Source organism: Haliaeetus albicilla, chromosome 5 (assembly GCF_947461875.1).
Source record: "Haliaeetus albicilla chromosome 5, bHalAlb1.1, whole genome shotgun sequence".
Taxonomy (NCBI): Eukaryota; Metazoa; Chordata; class Aves; order Accipitriformes; family Accipitridae; genus Haliaeetus; species Haliaeetus albicilla.
The window spans coordinates 30,764,724-30,783,641 of NC_091487.1; the positions used below are offsets into that span (position 1 = coordinate 30,764,724).

The following is an 18,918-nucleotide window of genomic DNA, read 5'->3' on the forward strand; positions in this document are numbered from 1 at the left end:
TGTCACTGCATATTTAAGTAGGTCTGGCCAAAGAGCTGAAAGCTGATTAAAGATATAATTTCTTTTTTCCTTGTAATCATAAAATTAATTGGTTTAGTTATAGATCTGTCAATACTTAAGCAAAGTGGTTTCCTTAATTAATTATTCAAAGGAAAATGCTCTTTAATTAAGCAACTCTTTATTTATTTTTTTTTGCTCAATATTTAGCAATTTTTGCTTTGCTAAAGGAGATGTCAATGAGCACACAGACTCCAGTTGTCAGGTATTTCACCTGGAAACTAAATTCAGAATTTGTGTGCGGTGAAAAGGGCATACTTTTTTTTTCTTCAAGATGTTTCCTTATTATGTATTGTTATACATAAATGCCAGAATTTTAATTACTAGACCATTTGCAGTCTACTATTGACCATCAAGTTGTAAATAAACCTGTCCCTGGCTACTTCTAGCATCATCTGCCACAGCACAGTGCCATAGACTGCATGATACAGGGCATGGTTATTTAGAAATTAATGTTAGGGTTTAAAGATGGATATGAAAATTGTATTCCTATCATAAAATTTATTGGAAGATTGTATTACCTGAATTCTTGTATTACTCAAGTTATTCTTCCAACCCTTGTATCTGCATTTCTCCTAGAGCGTGAGTATGTGCCACACACAGACCATTTTCTTTTTTCCTTTTTTTCTGCCTGCCCCCCCCCCCCCCGCTTTGATAATCCACTTACTTTTTTGGGACATTCTATTTAGTTGTTTCGTTGTTTGCCCATTGATTATGTTAGTCGTCTTAATCCCTTTCATCTATTACTGCATCCATTTTCACGCGTCTTTGGATTTGCTTTTGTTTTAGTGCTGCGGTGGTATGCTTGGGCTATTTATACAAAAAATTGGGAAGAATTTTGGGAAACAGTTTTACTGACACCGTTGGGAATGTGCTTAAAGCAATGAAGAATGCAGAGGTATTGGAACAGCATGTTTAAAAAATGATTGGAAAAATAATAGGATGTTTACTGTTGGTAGCTGGACCAATGAATAGGAGAAAGTGCATGATACGAAAATATGAAAAAATTGTGGAAAGTCATAAGATAAAAATCAGTGTCTAAATTCCAAAGTATTATTGGAGAGATAAAGGATTATGACTATAAAAGGATGGATCATAGCTATTCTCAATCTGATTTCATGAAAGAACTTGATAAACTAGAAAATTTAATTGCCTTATTAATAAGAACATTTTTGCTCCAGCTTGTACTCCATGATTTGAGTTTTAAAATGCTAGTGAGTACTTTGCAGTAGAACACAGAATTACTATTTTCACTTGCTGATAGAGTTACAGAGCAAGTTATCTGCTTTAACTCACTTCAGCATAAACAGATCTCCAAAAGTCTAAAAGACCCAAACCATTGTTTACCTGTTTCAGTAGTTGGCATTTTGTATTTCCAAGGAGCTTAGGGTTACAAAACTTTTAACATTTCTCTTTTTCATTTTTCAGTCTCAAGGTCGTTATGAAATCATGCTTAGTTTGCAAAATATATTAAATGGTTTAGGAGCTGCTGCTATCCCCTGTCACAGAGATATTTACAAAGCTGCCCGATCATGTTTGACAGATCGATCCATGGCAGTCCGCTGTGCGGCTGCAAAGGTAAAGTCCTCTAATAGCTGTTTTTATTAATTAAGCTCCCTAAATAAAATTCTGCTCTAATGGATGATGAATACAGTAGTAAATACATTGTTTGCTTATCTTTATTTCTTTGATATCTCCTTGGCAGCAAAAATTAAAGCCATTTTAGTATAAAGCAACATGCTTATTTTGTTAGGGAGAACTGTGTATTATGTAGCAAACTAAAATTTTTACTGAGTGCTTTTCCATTCAAAACATATTTATTTCCCTTTTTTGTCTAGTGTCTTCTTGAACTTCAGAATGAAGCAGTATTTATGTGGAGTACAGACCTGGATAGTGTTGTGACCTTGTGTTTTAAATCCTTTGAAGGTTCTAATTATGATGTACGATTAGCAGTTGCAAAACTTTTAGGCACAGTATTGGCTAGAGCTCTAACATCTAAACAGACAACAGGTAAAGTATGTACTTTGTTTGCTGATTCCTTATCTGTAAAAATCTGTCAGATGATAAGAAACTCTCAAGTTCTGTTGAAGCCTCAAGTAAAATCACAATGTAAGCTTCATCTGGCTGTTCATATCTCTGGATTGGTCTTTTTTGTAACATTTTTCTTGTTAAGTACTGTGGTTTTGGTTGTGTTAACATATATATACACGTATTTATAAAATAATAAACAAGGAAAAATATTTGGTAAAATTATTTTTCCCTGTTACAAGATTGTTATTGTATGGACAGAAATTAGTAGCCTCAAGAATTTAAAGGCAAGATGAATTTAAGCAGTGTAGAAAGCACTAAGATTTGAGAGAGTGTCTCCTTGTCAAACTAAAGAGTTAAGAATATTTTCAAGGTGTTTTTCCACAATCATCAACAACACATCTGGATTGTCTAGCAGTACAAATGTGATCAGAAGCAGAAATGAGCATGCAGTTTTGTTCACTCAACAGACCATGTAACAGTTTTTGCTGACAGACAGTACTTGATCTAACTGAAGCATCCTGGCACAAAGTTCATACCTCCAGTCTTCGGTGTCATTCAGACTGGGCATTTTTAGCCCAATCTTAGGAGCCCAAAGCTAAATATCTAACTGTAATCTAAGCAAAATATAACAGGATGCAGAGTAAGTGTGATTCAGACTGTTCTGCTTTTAATGGCATCAGAGAAGACCTTTAGTGCAATAAGCAGCAAATGACAAAACTACATGCCCTTAAGCCCAACTTACTGCCTTTCAAAATTCCTGAGGCTGTGTATTTGCATTGGAGACTCTGAAGTCTCGACTTATAAAGTATTTTTCTAAGAATCTTTTGGAGAGAATTATTGTGTTACAGAAACCAATCAGCACTTATCTTTTCCCAATAAAGTAAAAAAAAATAAATACTCTGACTTCTTTATAGACTCAATAGTTTTCTTTAATCTTCCTAAGCAATGTAGTTGTATTTCTGAAGTGCTAAGATAAGGTTATATAAGAAGCTCATCAACTCTTTGGTTGGTTATTTTTAGTTATTTTTATTTATATGGTTATTTTTAGTTAAGAAGTAGAGCTAAGTGAGACAGAAGCTAGGTGAAGGCTAGAAGGGGCTGAGGGAAAGGTGGAGGGAGCAGTACATGAAGAAGTGCATACTCCTGAAGTTTCTGCATTGTATCCAATAACCAGCTGATATTGGGTTGTTTTTTTTCTTTTTTTTGGACATCATTATCTCAAATCCTCTCATTTCTTTTCCCATTTCAGTTCTTGGAAGAGAGTGAAAAATACAATGACAATTTTAGGTCACTTAGTTTGCACAGTGTGCAGTCGTCACGCTAAGTTTGCACACACATGTCCCAGCACATGTTTTAAATGAAATTTCTGTCAAGAAATAAAACAACAGAATCGAAATTGGGGATAAATAATTTTCCTAGAAGATTGTAAACATATTCTATTAATCTCATTCTTTTGAAGAGCTGATTTAATACTAAGGTGAAATGCTTTTGTTTCTAAAAGAACCTGTAGCTGTGCCCTTATCTGGGCTAAGCATAGCAGAAAGGTAATCTGCCCTGTCTGGAGTTTGGAATAGAGAGTTGTCTTTGGCAGTACGCTGTAATGAGTTAGAGTCAGGGCTTTTATGAAGCTTCAGGTGGTAGCAGTAGGCCATACAGAGCTTTTTGCAAGGGGAGCTTAGATTATATGGTAAATACTGAGGGAGAGTAAATGTATGTATACATATTAGGTGATGGCCTAAACAATTTAAAGATAGCTGAAGCAGAAAAACTTGAGCGATATTGTGGTTTGCCGGAGCACTGAGTCCTAAAATGTCTTAGTTTCTGTTGTGAAATTATGCTCGAACAGTATTTGGATTTGATTGTGCTACTGAATTTGTGCAAATTGTTTTTTTTCTAAAACAGTTAGAGTTTAACTTTTCTTCTAAAATGTAACAAGTTTTACAGAGCTATTCCTCTAAAGATCTACATCTCTTAGCATCCACCAGGCATAACTTCCGCAGAATCTCTTTGGAAGAAGTGATGGAGCTATTGGGAACTGGATTTCTGCGTGGAAGTTGTGGGTTTCTACGAGCCAGTGGCGATATGTTGAAAGGGACGAGTTCAGTCAGCAGAGATGTTAGAGTTGGAGTCACCCAGGTTTGGATTACGTTAGTTATCATTTTCTGAGATTGCTAAACATTCCTATAATAACTGTTTTGCTCTCCATATATCTCTTATTTCATCCCTTTTTGTATCTGTGACAAAATGTATGTACTTTAAAACAACAATTCACATCTTGAGTTATGCTAGAAAGAAAAGAAAAAAGATTTCTGATGTTGCTTATTGTTTATCTGATAGTTGGAAAATTTCAAAATTGAATACATATTACTTGTGAAAGCTTCACGTGATAGGAATTTCAAGTAAGTGATATAAATAAGTACTTTCATCAAATTTTTAATTTAAAACTTAATACCTTATGTCTAAAAATGAAAGGGAGAGGTTACAATAATTCTTTGAACTTGGAATAGTATCCTTCTATATAGGGACATTCCCAGTCCTGTTCTGAAAGAATGGTTCTGCTTTGGGTAAATGCATGAAAAATAAGGAAAACAGAATTTAGTGGAAAAAAACAAATACCTGTTTTGCTGTGTTCCAGGATGCTAAGTTAGAGGATAGAATTTTGTTAACTGAGCAGGACTGAAGTCAGACTGTATAGTGCATGCTGGTAAAAACAGTAGATATTTTTCAGATAATATCAGGTTGGGTTCTTCCTGTAAATATTATCTTAAATGGCGTTTATATGCTAAGACCTAGATATTTAAATGTTAAACCTGTGAATCAAGACTAAAGGTCATGATGAATATTTACATATCAAACAGCTGTGATTATTTTAATATGTTACAGTCCCCACAGCTATTTGATATGTCCCCTTTGCCAGTAAGGGAGTTTTTCAGTGCATTTCAACTTCTGCAGCGCAAAAAAATCTGTAAATTAGCTAGAATTACTGATAGAAGCTGCCAGACTTTGCACTGAAACAGCTAGAAGGTGCTCACAAATTGTCTTCTATGCTCAGATCATGCTGGGTAGAAACATTAACTTCTGGCAGATAGACAGAAAAGCTGGGGAACAATAATACCTTGACAGCTATTTGCCTAGAAAATGCGTGCAAGACTCCTAGGATGTTCTATATACATGATGGTTTTATTAATTTTCCAGGAATAGGTATTTCAGTTTGGTGTTTTGACTATTTGTACAGTTTTTTGGAGGTTGTCTCCTTTTTCATGCATTTCTACGTTAACACAATAGTACCTGTGCTAGATGGTACACTCTAACCATACCAGAACAGTTAAAACAATGCAATGTTTCTATAAGAAAACCTTGAGAAATTGTGCATCTATCAGTGCCTGTGAGTAGAAAACACTTGCAGTTATAAAATGTATTAATTATTAGTGAATTGCAGCTTATTATAAATTAAAAAATAAGACAAACACTAAAGATGACTTCTTACATATGGAAGAAGAATTTATATTTGTTTAAGACACAGCCAGGTTTAAGATGCAGTTCAAAATGTAGCCATGGCAGTATGACCCTTCACAAGTCTATTTATCCTGTTAAATTCCTCAGTTTTCAAATCTGTAAAACAGGGGTAACGTACTGGTACATTATTAAGCCTAAGTAGTATTTGTGAAGAGCTATTAGATGCTAACAGGATCTAATAGTACAACTTCTCCATCTACAGTACTTCACTTTCTTTTATGTGAATAATTTCGTTGTTAATCTTAGACACATGACAAAGTATGTATGAGGCAAATATAGAAGTTCGTTGATATGGGTAGTAGTTGTGAACTTTCTTATGAGGAATTTTGTGTGTTCATTTGCATGTTCTCATTTTTTGTATTCGCTATTCTTGATGCTAGCACATCTATTCATTAAAAAAAAAATCCAACACATGCACATGGAAGGCATTTGTAAGGGAGTGTATTATGTGGCAAAATAAATGGTCCTGTGGTGATTAGATTTGTAAAGTGACTCTGCATTCTTTCTCTTTGTTGTGACAAACATAGTCTTTTTATGGTACCTCCATTGCAAGGCAAACAATTAAAATTCATTGAGATGAAGAGCAGTGCTTGGGGGCTGCAAATATTCCCTAATTCAAAGCCTATAATAACAAAATTCTCTCAGGGTTATGGGTTATAGTTTTGTAACATAGTAGTTCTTAAAATGCATTCATACATTAAATTTGGGTTCCATGTGCAGAATGTTAAATAGCTGGAAGCTGTTGTTCAGTGAGACCAAACACAATGTTTTACATAACAAGTGCCTGTGCAGGGTAAACTGCCATTTCTCACACTCTGGAATGAAATAACATGGGCAAGCAGTTTGAATTAACTTACAGTCAAAGCAGGCTGCAATGTTGCTAGTACAGTTTTGATAGTAATTTAAATTACTTAGATAAAAAAAAATTGCAGCTACCTGAAAGTGAGAACATACATGATTTATGGATGCATAAATGTGTAAGTAATCTCAATTTAGTGACATTCCCAGTTGTGGCAATGTACAGAGATTAAAAAAAAAAATATGTATGTGGGATAGCTGGCGGTGGTTTTCCAGGTGATTTTGCTCTAAAATATGGCTTCTTTTCAAATCTCTTCCAGGCATATGTGGTATTTGTCTCTACATTAGGAGCACAATGGCTTGAAAGGAACTTCTCTGCCTTCCTTTCCCATATTCTAGATCTGGTGTCTCAGTCTCACCCTAAGGTTATTCAGAGTCAGATGGATGCTATCGGCTGTCGCCGCTGTGTTTCATTTATCCTTCGAGCTACAGTAGGAGGCCTTCTTGGGGAAAAAGCTCAAATTGCAGCTGCCAAGGAGATTTGTCAGGCCATCTGGAAACTGAAGAAAGTTGTGGGTATGAGTCTAACAAGATTATCCATTTGGGCCTCTGTTTTTTCTTTTTTAAGTGATTGTCCAACTTCCTAATCCAGAGACTGCAGAAATAGAATATATAGTGCTGATTTATTACCATAATAATGTAGAGGGCTTTTGATGGACTGCTTTGTTTTTAACTTGGGCTGGTTATTTGTTTGTGTGTGTCTGTGTTTCTGCATGTGTGTACCCACACAAGCGTAAACATCTTTTTTAACACTTCCTCCCTGGCGAATATAAATTTAATCAATTGCAAATAAAATAAAATAATAAATATATGCAGTAATAAAATACAGACAGTATTGTAAGATAAGTTAAATTGGCAGTTAATGTGTGTCTGGCCAGATTCTGCCTTCCTGTTCAGAGCAGCTGACACTACTGATGGTTCAAAAAAGAAGCATTTGTTCCTAATTGACAAAATGAGCATTTCTTCTGGAGAAAACAGATCTCTTGCATGATAAAGTCTTGTACACAGCTTCCAAAAAAAGCTGCTGATTCTCCACCACTGTCCTTGTAGGGGAAAAGAAAGAGAATGCTGGGCATAACCAGTCATCCCCTTGTGTACAGCTGCATATTGTATCCTAGTTAAATATCTAAATGTTAAATGTCTAAACTGACATCATCATTTGTGTCTCAAAAGATGAACTTTCAAAAAACTCCAGATTTTTCCCTCCCTCTTTATTTCACACCCCCACATTCTCGCTTGCTTGCTCTTGCACTATTTCACTCTTTCCTTCCCTTTCTTTTCTCCTACTATGTAGTAAAGTCTGGCAAGTTATATCAAAGCATGACCTCTTCAAGTCACTTTTGGTGAGGCTGAGAATAGCATGCTGCTTACTAGCTGCTGTTCCCCATCACTTAGAGATAAGCAATTTGGTAGCTTCCATTTTATCTACTCTCCTGCCCTCACAGACATTACTACACTATCCATTTGAGTAATAGAAATGTACTTGTCTCAGTGAAGGTAAACCTTTATGAAAACAGTTTGGTCAAAAATAAAAATGGTAATGATAAAAGCTCATTTGGTAATATAAACAACTTATCATAGCAAAATCCTTTTTCCAATCTGTTTGTTTCATTTTGGCAATGATTTCCTGGGGATCTTCCTATATTGTATTATCAGATACTGCAATGAGTGACAATAACTTGGAAACAAGAATTAGTACAACAGATGTAACAGCAAGTCAGCACGTGCTTGTGTGTGCACTTCAGGAACTCGGAAGTCTCATCCATGGCTTAGGAACTACAGCAGCACCATTACTACAAGACTCCAGTACAGGTACAAGCCCTGAATTATTTTGTGAACCAGAGTACAAAATATATTCCTTTGTTTACTGTGGTCTTCTCTGATTTCTTATGGCTAGACTGTCAATTCTTTCAAATCTGTTGGGATCATTTGTCTGGCATTGTCTGTAGCAACCTTTCTTCTGGAGTGCAGTCTCCTCACTTGGACCCCTTCAGTTCTTCTATCCTTTTCTGTTTTCTGTCACTAAACTAAAAACAAAAAAGGAAGAGGGGAAGTTGGCTACCTTACAAGCTGTGGGAAATCTTCAGGCATTGCCCAAAGAGTTCTGTATCTTCTCCGACCTGTACTAGTATGTTAATTAAAAAAAACCAAAACACTAAAACCAGTATTGAATTTAACTCCATTAAGGATTGTATTTGAAGTCCAACACTTTATAATGTTTATAGTAAAGCAGTTTGAGCTGCGTATCTTCATCTACCTTTATTGTTTTCATTTAGCTGCATTTTTTCTGGATAGGTTCAAGTGGACATCTGTTTCCACTGCATGGATTTCTGCTTCCTTGAGAATACTTACAGATATTTTCTATGCATGTTGGTCAATAACTGCATAATATGTTAGGTTTTCTCCATATTGTTACTTTTCATTCAAGGTAACTTTTTTTGGAAAAATATTGAAGTATTTAGATTTTATAAGAAATATTTCACAATAAAGATCAATGGTACTTTTTAAAGAGAAGTACAGAAACTGGATAGTAGTATGTTCACCAGTCCTCTGTGTACATTTTTGCTTGTTTGACGATCTGCTTGCCTATTTCTTAAGTGTGTTTATACATTTTATTTTTCAGGAGTTCTGGAAGCAGTAATTTCTGTCATTCTTCATCCCAGCATTTCAGTTAGACTAACAGCAGCTTGGTGTTTACGCTGTATTGCAGTAGCATTGCCCTGCTATGTGTCCCTACTGTTGGATCGTTGCATTGAACGTCTTAGTGCATTGAAATCATCCCCAGAAGGAGTAACTGGCTACAGTTTTGCTGTTGCTGCTTTGCTGGGTGCAGTAAAACACTGTCCTTTAGGAATTCCACATGGAAAAGGGAAGGTATGGTCTGAATACTTTACTTACAGGCAGTTCTTTGATGTTTTTGCAGTAGTATTTGCATGTATTTTTTATGATGTGATTACATAACCCAGTATACTGATGAGATACTTTCTTTCCTCAAGAAGGGGATTTTGAAGCATACCATAACTCAAATAAACAAGTGTTTTTCTCACATGTGTCAGGATTGTGAATTTCTCAGGAAATATTACTAATGACTTTATTAACCACTCATACTGCAACCTTTTTCTAATGGAGAAGTTTGTTAGGGGAGAAGTTTGTTGTTTTGGGACAGATGTCAATTCTGTGGACCTGTAAGGACTTAAATCGAACAGTCTAAGACAAGGTTTACCTGGAGAAAACACTTCTTGAGTAGAGTTATGTTTTTTGGAATGTCAAACTAAATTCTTTATAGCAAGATCAAACCTTCTCCAAATCTGGCCCAGTTTGACATTGACTTAAATTAGAAAGCTGACATTTCAGCAGTGTTAATGGTGAGAAAAGGCTAGTTTGGAGTACATACAGCTGAAATGTATCAGACTTTGCCAAAGGAAAAGATCTTTCTTTTATAAAAAAATAACTAGAAGTATACATACAGATCTATTGTATGATCTGATGTTAGAAATAAGTTTCCTGGAAGGAAACTTGTTCTATCACAGATTAAGCCAAATTAATGTTTCCCAGGCCCATCAATGACCCTCCAGTATATACAGTTTATTCAGTGCTTACACCAGTAACAGCAGTTATGGATTATCTTGAACATCAGTGGTCAAGTCCAACAAAATCTTTAATCAAGTCCAACAGATACACACTTTCATTTTGTTTTACAGAATTTAACAGAAACCAGTTTCTTGCATTAACATAGACTAAGATGCTTGTACCAATCTCTTCTCTAGCACAGATAGGATATACTGTGCTCTGAAGTTTTAGGGATATGCAGATGTAGAAATACAGACCAGGAGAAGAAGCTGCTTCCATCTCAATGAGAACTTTATCCATGGAGTTACTCACAGTTGGAAAACCACAGTGCAACACAAATGTCAGTAGTACATGCTAATTCTCTTCATAATGTAGAAGCTTACATTCGCAGTTCTGAAAATACCTGTTTCAGAGCCAGTGGACATTAGAGAAGTGGCACACTTTGACACAAGGACTGTGGATTTTTTTCTTGTTATCACATCACTGTAAGATGAAAGGAATGCACATGTAAGGAAATGTAAATGTAAATGAAAAGAATGTACATTAGGAAAAACATCCCTTGCAGTGATTCCAGCCCACTCTTTCCGTGTTGAGTACTAACAGTTCCACACCACTCCTTAACAGACATTGCTAGCTACAGTTCTCAACATTCAAAGTCCCAACTGCTGATGAAAACAGTTTATAAATGTAAAAAAAAAAAAGCTTGTTTTTCTTAGCTTTTAAAAACTTTTCCTCCTGATTACTGAAAGACCACAGGGAGAGAACAAAATGAATATCGTATGCCCAGCTATATAGATGAGAAGTGCCATTCAAATACTATACACCTAAGCAGAGCTACAGTTTCTATTTAACAGAGAAATGTAATTCTTAACAAAGATTTATTTTAGAGGAATAGAATAGGATGAAGTAGGGCCAGGAGGAGGTATGGGAGGGCACGGAAAAGTGTGGGAGAAACACTGTATTCTGTGCTAAGCTGGCAGGGGAGAGAACAGAGGAGTTGACAAAAGCTCTTTTCCATTCTCTCCTAGGAACACTGCCAGATTCCAGACTAGCTCCTCTTCTGAGGAGCTGAAAGAGACCAATGTTAAATAGAGCAGTTTTGAAATGGAAATCTCAAACGTAGACAGTAGTGACCTAGACAGAAGCTGTTTTATATTAATGCATTTTCCTTTGAGAGAGCAGTTAGAGTTGCAGGTGGAACCTATTCAAGAAAACAAAATAATTAGTAGGTTTGTATATATTTAGCATTCCGTACTAGTACTTGTACTTCAGTTCCAAAAACATACTTCAAAAATAAGACATTTCTCCTAGTACATAGAGAGAAAAATTGTCAGAGATCAGTAAATGAAATCCTTTCTAGGATGTTTGTTTTACAGGTAATTTAAGTAAACTAAGCTGTTAGTGATTTTTAGTAGTATAATTTAACAAGGGTACTGTTTTAATCTTAAAATCAAATATTTTAACTCTATCAGGAATCTATAAAAATAAATTTCTTCATTTGCAACCACCTGATAGCATTATGGAATTGGGGAAACTACTATTTTCAGACTGTTAATATTTCATGAAGTTTTGGAAGTGTACAAATTTCAGACTTTCATGAAGCAAACTTTCATGTGCAAACTTTCATGACATTTTATAAGTGTGCAAATAAATTTTAGAAGGATGTTGTCTATACTGTCCAAATAAATTACAGTGTGCAAAAAAATTATAGAAGGATGCTGTCTATACTGAGGCTTCTAATGGTATTATTGATAATGACACTTCTTACTTGTAATACTAACTTATAAGCAGTTTGTTTTGGTGACCAGACATAATGCAAGATGTAAGGAATACCTTTTGGCATATGTGAAACATAATTGAAGCAAAATCACTTGCAGAATACTTTTAGCATTTGCAGTCATACTGTGGTAGTTGATCATGGACACAGTATGTGTTCCTCCATGTAAATTCTAGGTAGCTTGTGCTTTGGTAACGAGTGCAGATTGTCATCTTGCATTTAGCATGTAATAGTAGGCATGTGCGCTTATTTGCAGAGAAGCTAAGATAGTATTAATTCTAACTATACCATTCTAACTTGTTTGTTTAGTCATACCATTTGTTGATTTGAAAACTGTGAGAGACAATGACAGACATTCTTCTAAAACAGGGATAAAAAGATAGTTACACCTCTTGCCACTTCTTCTGAGCTCTAATTTGTAGGTCTCATGCTATCCTTTTTCTACATAGTGACATAAACAGAGTATCAAAACACTTCTATCCTTGCAATGCATATTCCTGTGAGAATTATGAGCTGCCATTTTACTGCTGATAAAGGGAAGGGGACAAAGCAGCAAAGTAACTTACCTAGTGCCCCACAGAACTGTTGAAGTCATCCCAGACTAGTACTGAAGTCAGTCATTGAAACTTCATGAGCCTGAGTTTATTGCCATAGTGTGAGAGGAAGATGGCATTCTATCTGGGGACACTGAAATAGGATTAAATATCAGAGCAAATAATATTGAAAAAACATTTGGTAGTTACTAAGATGCTGATGCTCTGTTTTTCTCTTTAACTTTGAAGGTAATCATGACAGTAGCAGAGGATTTGCTGTGTTCTGCTTCTCAAAACAGTCGCATTTCACTGCAGCGAACACAGGCTGGATGGCTGTTGATAGCTGCTCTCATGACACTAGGTAGTAGCTTTCTACAATTTTTCTTCAACTACATTAAGCTGTTCTGTGTTCTGTCTCTGACTTTAGTTCTTTTGATGTTTCATTTAATTTACCACTGCAAAATAATTCTAAAAAAACAAATGTTAATTGGAATCTTTAGAAAAACTTTCTAAAATAAAAATGTCATTTCTTTCAAATTTGCTATTAGCTCATTGGGAGCAAAGTCTGAAAAACAGTGACTGGGTGGGACCACTATTAATTAAATGTAGAAGATATAATTTCAAAGTCAATATAACCAAATGTCTTTGTCGCCATGAAGAATTACACTGCTATTTTTTAACATCTATCCCAGCACAAAATGAGCTAGTAATTTGTATTTCCCTCTTGTCAGGCATTTGAAATCTTACAGAACTTTCTGATACTTATTAGTGGTCAGATTATTGACTGTGATCACTAAATTACTAAGGAAGAATGTATTTTATCTGTTTTGTTCATATTTTTTAAGGCACCTTTCATGTTTTCAGCTATTACTTCTGCTCAACCGCTCCCTTTTTTTCTTAGATTAGGGAAAACACCCCTTGTGCATTAACGTATAAGAAATGTTTGCTTTTCTGCACATCGCTATTGCTTATTACATCTCTTTTATGCTGGTGATCCACAGGGTTTATACTTAGTAAAACGGAGATTATAGTTGGCTTGGTGGCATACTATTGTGTGTGTCGATGGGTATGTAGTTATGTATGAAAATGGAGTAGCAAGACACTAAACATTTGAGAAATTATATATAAGAAGGCTGGGAACGTAGCATAAGGTTTTGTTCACAGCTGTAAAGATTTTGTGAACATAGAAAAAAGAACCAAAGAGAAAATTTAATTTTATTAATCCTTACATTGGCATGACAACTGTCAATGTTTACAGGTCCTGCAGTTGTCCAACACCATCTACCACGAATGCTGTTACTGTGGAAGTGCATCTTTCCATCATGCCCTAAAGACCTAGAAACAGAGAAGACACGAGGAGATTCATTTACCTGGCAAGTAACACTGGAAGGTCGTGCTGGTGCTCTCTGTGGTAAGCGGGATTTACAGTGTCTTTCTCTGCATATTGCTGGTTGGGCTGTTTGTTTATTTTTCCTTCTGAAAGAACAATGATACTTCATATTGATTTTTTTTCACTGGATGGTAAAGGATGTATTCACTCCCCAATATATGTGCTTGTACATATATATTTACCTATGTATATCTATCTATATATTCATATGTTTCATTTCTGTAAAAAACAAACAAACAAAAAACCCAAGAGGGTTTTTCCTCTTGTTCTTCTAATCAGTTGATTTCCAAACAGTAAGTGATATCAGGAAGGTTGCTTCTCCTCTCTTATTTAACCTACATATCACAGTAATGAATGAAGACCCAAACCAGGGTATGTTCTGTTGTTTACAGTCTATTATATTTGGTAAATAGCAGTTCTGTTTCCTAATAGATAACTTACTGTAAGCAAAATAGAATTGGTGAGTCAGTCAAACACTTTGTGAGGGTGGGAAGATTTGGGTAAAAAATATAATAAGGAAGTTGCAGTTTTCAGCCAGTAAAGACTACTATGTATTTGGCTGCTGTCTGGTAGGTTGCAATTTTTCATCATGAAATATTGCGAATTTGGGTTTACAAGAGATGACTCCAGTGATCTTCAAATACTTAATGTGTTTCAGTATTCTAAAGTACTAAAGGGTCCTTTGCATTGCATAAATGTGAACTCTAGTATAGTGATCACTCCTCTCTCACTATTAAAATCTATCGGAAGGTGTGGAAGTCAATAGTAATTTCATTTTAGAAGTAACCTAAACAATTAACCTTTAAATTTTTTTTTCTTCTGGAAATACATCTTTAATACTGTATATTCTCTAGGTGCTTTTTGAAAATTAAATTCAAGTTTAATTTTCTGTAAATAATGAAAAATACTTGTACATATAAGTTGTTTGTTAAAGTACAGTAATTAAGCTAGATTTAAATAGAAAACTAGCAAAGTGAGCAGTAGTCATCTAATCATCACCCTTCTCCCACTTTTTTCTTTTTTGTATTATTATCGTGGAATTATCGTGAAGTTGAGTTATATCCCATAATTCATACCAAAAAGCAAAAAATGCTTGCGTTTATATATGCAGTTAGAAGTCAGGATATGAACATCCAAGCTGAGACACCAAAACACTGCATCTGTAAATATGACTTTTTTCATTTGAGATTTTTTCAGTTTCCTAAATAATTGGTAAAAGTATTTTAAATTTTTTTGCATGCTTTCTTCTACTTGTAAATTATTAGTGAGGTAATAGTGTGATTACTTCACTAATGTGATTTTTTTTTCTTCTAGATATCTCACACTAAGTTAAAATCCAATTCCTTTTCTAGCTATCAAAAGCTTTGTTTCCCACTGTGCTGGTCTTCTTACAGATGAAGTTGTTCAGAGACTTCTTCCTCCTCTTCCTAGTGCTGTTGATTTATTGACACAGTAAGTGTGTGCATAAAACTGTTAAATTAAATTCTGGTTTTGGAAAAGCTACAGAGTAATCTTCTTGTATTTGATTTAGTGTGCTTTCTAAAGAACTTTCTTTGCAAGGTACAAAAATTAGAGTATAGAATTCAGCTGTATAGCTGAAGACTTTAGCTGGCATCATCATGTGTCTCACAGATTCCAGTATTGTGTAAAAGAGCTAGGGAAGAAGTTATTGCATGATTTTGTTAAGATAGTGTTTTTATTCTGCTTTTTTAATCAAACATACACATTTGTGTTTCCACGTGGTCATTTTTAATAAAATAAAACCCAAAACTCAAGAATAAACTTGGACAAACAGTTTTAGATATGGGCATTTTTTATGCTTAGATTCAGAGCTAAGCTGGAAAGGGTCTAATAATTTTTAAACTTTTGCCTTCAGAATAGGTAGTGATTTAATGTATTTGGGCTCTAAACATTAACTTACAGAGATATATCCACAAAAAAAGTTATTTATAATAAATATAGGTACAGTCAAAGGAAATAGAAAGCCTTGTTTATTTTTCTAGTATTAAATAAAAATAATGGCTGGGAATGGAGAACAGACATTCTGTCAGAACATGTGAAATAAATTGTTTTGCTTACTATTGGTAATGCAAATCAAAACTGTACTTACAATATGTATATAGATTTTAAAAGTATTCAGTAGAGTTGTACAAAAGAAACTGGAGTGTTGCATAATGCTTAAAGTCTTCAACATCTCTGATGTGCTTTTTATATTTTAAGGCTTTCTTCAATATATAAATCATACGGAAATTCTTTAAAAACACCATCAACGGTTTACAGACATAAACTTTATGAATTACTTGCAGTATTGCCTCCAAAGACTTATGAAGGTATGTATTTCCTTACAAAGAGAAATCCATTAAAAATACCATGGGCTCATTTTTAAGACTTTTTTCAACATATATTCAGCTAGCAAGAATTAATTCCACAATTTCTAATAAACAAATTTTATTCCCTGTGTTTAAATTTGATGAAATTGTAGTGAAGTCACTATGGTTTTGAAAAGATAGTGTTTATGATCCTCTTTTTCCCCTCTCCTGTTACAAATGCAGACTTTCGTCCTAATTTTGGTTGAAACTTGAAGGTAGACAACATTGCGATTTTAAACTATTTGAAGAATTGACTTTCTTTGCCTGTTTTACTTTCCATTGAATCCTAGATCCAAAAGGTGTAATCTCAGCATAAACTAATTGCATATAGTAAATTTAAAGAGTTTAATTTAATTGCTTCAAGTAGACTTACATATTACAGACATATTAATCTGATCCTGTGCAGATTGTGGATAAAAAGGTTGTATTTAAAGAAAAATTTCAACAAAATCTGGAGATAGACTTACTTTTCTGTAGCAGAACATAACTAGCAGTATTTAAAATCTAATCCTCTAGTCCAATAACTATGCACTGTAGTTAGGTCTAACAGTTCAACTAAAACAATAAATACCTTTGTTGTCTTTAAATTGTTTGCCACAGAGTACTGTATGGACTGAAATAAGGAACCAGAGTGGTTTTGACAGTTGTAAAGGGAAGTACAGGGTGTCTCATCAGGACGGAGAGAGTATGGGCCAGTCAGGCATTGGCTGTGTACTCTGTATCATGGAGGGAAGGAATCGTTACTCAAATAATCTGCTCCATCTAGTGGTAACTGCGAAGTGAATCTTCATAAGGACAAATCCTTGACCTTTGCCTTAAAGCTGTTGTCACATTAGAAGTCTGTATATAACACTTGAAGCATAGTGTATAAGATTCATTTGTGACTTGGGCTTAAAAGACTGAAAACCTCCATCCCTTAAAGCAAGTTATTTATTTTCTTTTATTACAGGGGTGATGTTTTATAGAATACAAATATTTGGATATGGGTGGGTTTGGCAGTTTCTTGGTGTGTTTGGGATTTTTGCATATGGTCTAATTTTATTGAAAAATATACGGTGTTTTACAGTGTGACCTGCAAAGCCTGACTTTTGTGAGAGCATCCTAGGTGAGGATGCTGCATGCTAGAACCAATAAATAAAGAAAAAGTTTAAAAGGTTTGTTATAAATAAGTAGTCAGCCTGCTGAAAGCTTTGTAAATAGCCTTAGAATCAAAACAGTAGTTTGAGAGATGTAGTCTCAGAGTTGTGCATCTGTTTGTAAGACAGCAGTATGAGACTGGGGAAAGACTGGAAATGCATATATTGCCAGAGCTTATTTTCAAGCTGTGTTATATATTTCAACATATAAGTATGCATAATTTAAAAATGCAAAAAAAGTTTTTATGGTAAAGCTTCAAACAAATACCGTTCTTTCCATATTATTTCCAGTGACAGCTTCATGCAGTCATGAAATTTTGAGGCTGTATATCTTTGCAAATACTAGGATTTTTTAAAATAAATTATTTGGGAAAACAATATGATTGTGGAACTCAGGATGCTTTTTTTCTATGTCTAATTTTAGTCATTATCACTAGGAAGAATATTAGGAGTACTCTTGTGTTGCACAGCCTGGCACATTTTGCATGGCTCAGAGTGACACACTGAATGAGAAGCTTTCACCAGTTAATGATTTTATTTCTCCTCTTTTCATTGTCTTCGATCTGGGTAGTCAGCCAGAGGCTAGAAACCTGCAAGTTGTTTCTTTTTGAGAAAATTGGTGATGGGGACATGTACCAGGAGTTGTAACTCAAGCTTTTAGTGTTTGCAAATAATGTACAAAGCTTGTTTTCTTTAGCACAAGAAGAACAAAACAAAATACCCAGCACAAGAGGAACAAAACAAAATACCTAGCAAAATAAACTGTTGAGAACAGATTCTTTATTCATATCTCCAAGCCTTTTTTTCATTTCAAACCTTTAGACTTCTGAGGCCTGAGATACTAGAACTTGTTTAGGCTCTGCTTGGTCCTTTCCTGCTCTCTCTGCCTCTCAGTGTTTCTCTTACTGCTTTCTGTCATCACTAAAAATCAATATCTGCTGAAACAGCAGAATTTTATGAAGGCTTACTGTGAGTGTGCAGGACTAGTAGCTGATTTTTAGCATTATTTCAGCAATGACAGGTATGAGAAGAATGTATTAGGTTAACTTGAATATTTAACATGTTTTAGTTGCTGTCTTCTACCATGTGTGAACAGTTAAGACTTTGCAATTTAGCTGATCCTAAGCATGAACTTGTTAAGCTGGGAAAAGCTGGTTCTGTTTCTCAGATGATGATTCATATTTGTGATCATTTTCATGTGTCATTGGTTTTGGATTATAATGTGCTCATGTTTTTGAGGCTAAAACATTTATTTCCTGTGAGTTAATATAAAACTTTGATTATTGTAATGTCCAATTTGAGAATTCCACACAAATCATATCAGTAGTTTGAATTTTGATTATTAGATTTGTTGATGTTTTCTGTAGTCTGAAATTAATGTGTTTTGTCAGAAAACTCATTAGGGTTCTTTTCATTCTTCAGCTTTTTGTGCTTGTTATGTTCCACTGTCTAAACCATAAAATTGAATACAAGCATTCACTTCTCTTTCTTAATAGGATGAGATGAATAGCTAGAATGCTGCAACAGCATTCTGGCTCAAAATTTTGAACTGCTTTGCATTGATCTAATATTATTTGACATGTTAAGGATGGCTAAGTGTCTGGGACTAAAATAAATGTTAATTTGGTTAAAAATTGCTGAGTATCTCCAATTTTATTTGAAAAGCTGTTTTCATAGAAAG

The 18,918-nt window shown here is 34.7% G+C and overlaps 1 protein-coding gene across 10 annotated transcripts in view; it reads left to right on the top strand.

Annotated features, from left to right (window-relative positions):
- HEATR5A (HEAT repeat containing 5A) overlaps positions 1-18,918 on the top strand; it is a 69,550-nt gene that overhangs the window by 17,168 nt on the left and 33,464 nt on the right. For 8 of the 10 annotated variants that reach the window (XM_069784025.1, XM_069784026.1, XM_069784023.1 and 5 more), the window contains 11 exons: positions 847-955; positions 1,486-1,635; positions 1,896-2,067; positions 4,064-4,224; positions 6,723-6,978; positions 8,119-8,274; positions 9,086-9,336; positions 12,592-12,703; positions 13,601-13,753; positions 15,085-15,184; positions 15,953-16,062. In XM_069784025.1, coding sequence (XP_069640126.1) covers positions 847-955; positions 1,486-1,635; positions 1,896-2,067; positions 4,064-4,224; positions 6,723-6,978; positions 8,119-8,274; positions 9,086-9,336; positions 12,592-12,703; positions 13,601-13,753; positions 15,085-15,184; positions 15,953-16,062 — 1,730 coding nt within the window. The remainder of the gene's footprint in view (positions 1-846; positions 956-1,485; positions 1,636-1,895; positions 2,068-4,063; positions 4,225-6,722; positions 6,979-8,118; positions 8,275-9,085; positions 9,337-12,591; positions 12,704-13,600; positions 13,754-15,084; positions 15,185-15,952; positions 16,063-18,918) is intronic. The other 2 variants (XM_069784032.1, XM_069784033.1) reach the window with 2 other exon arrangements.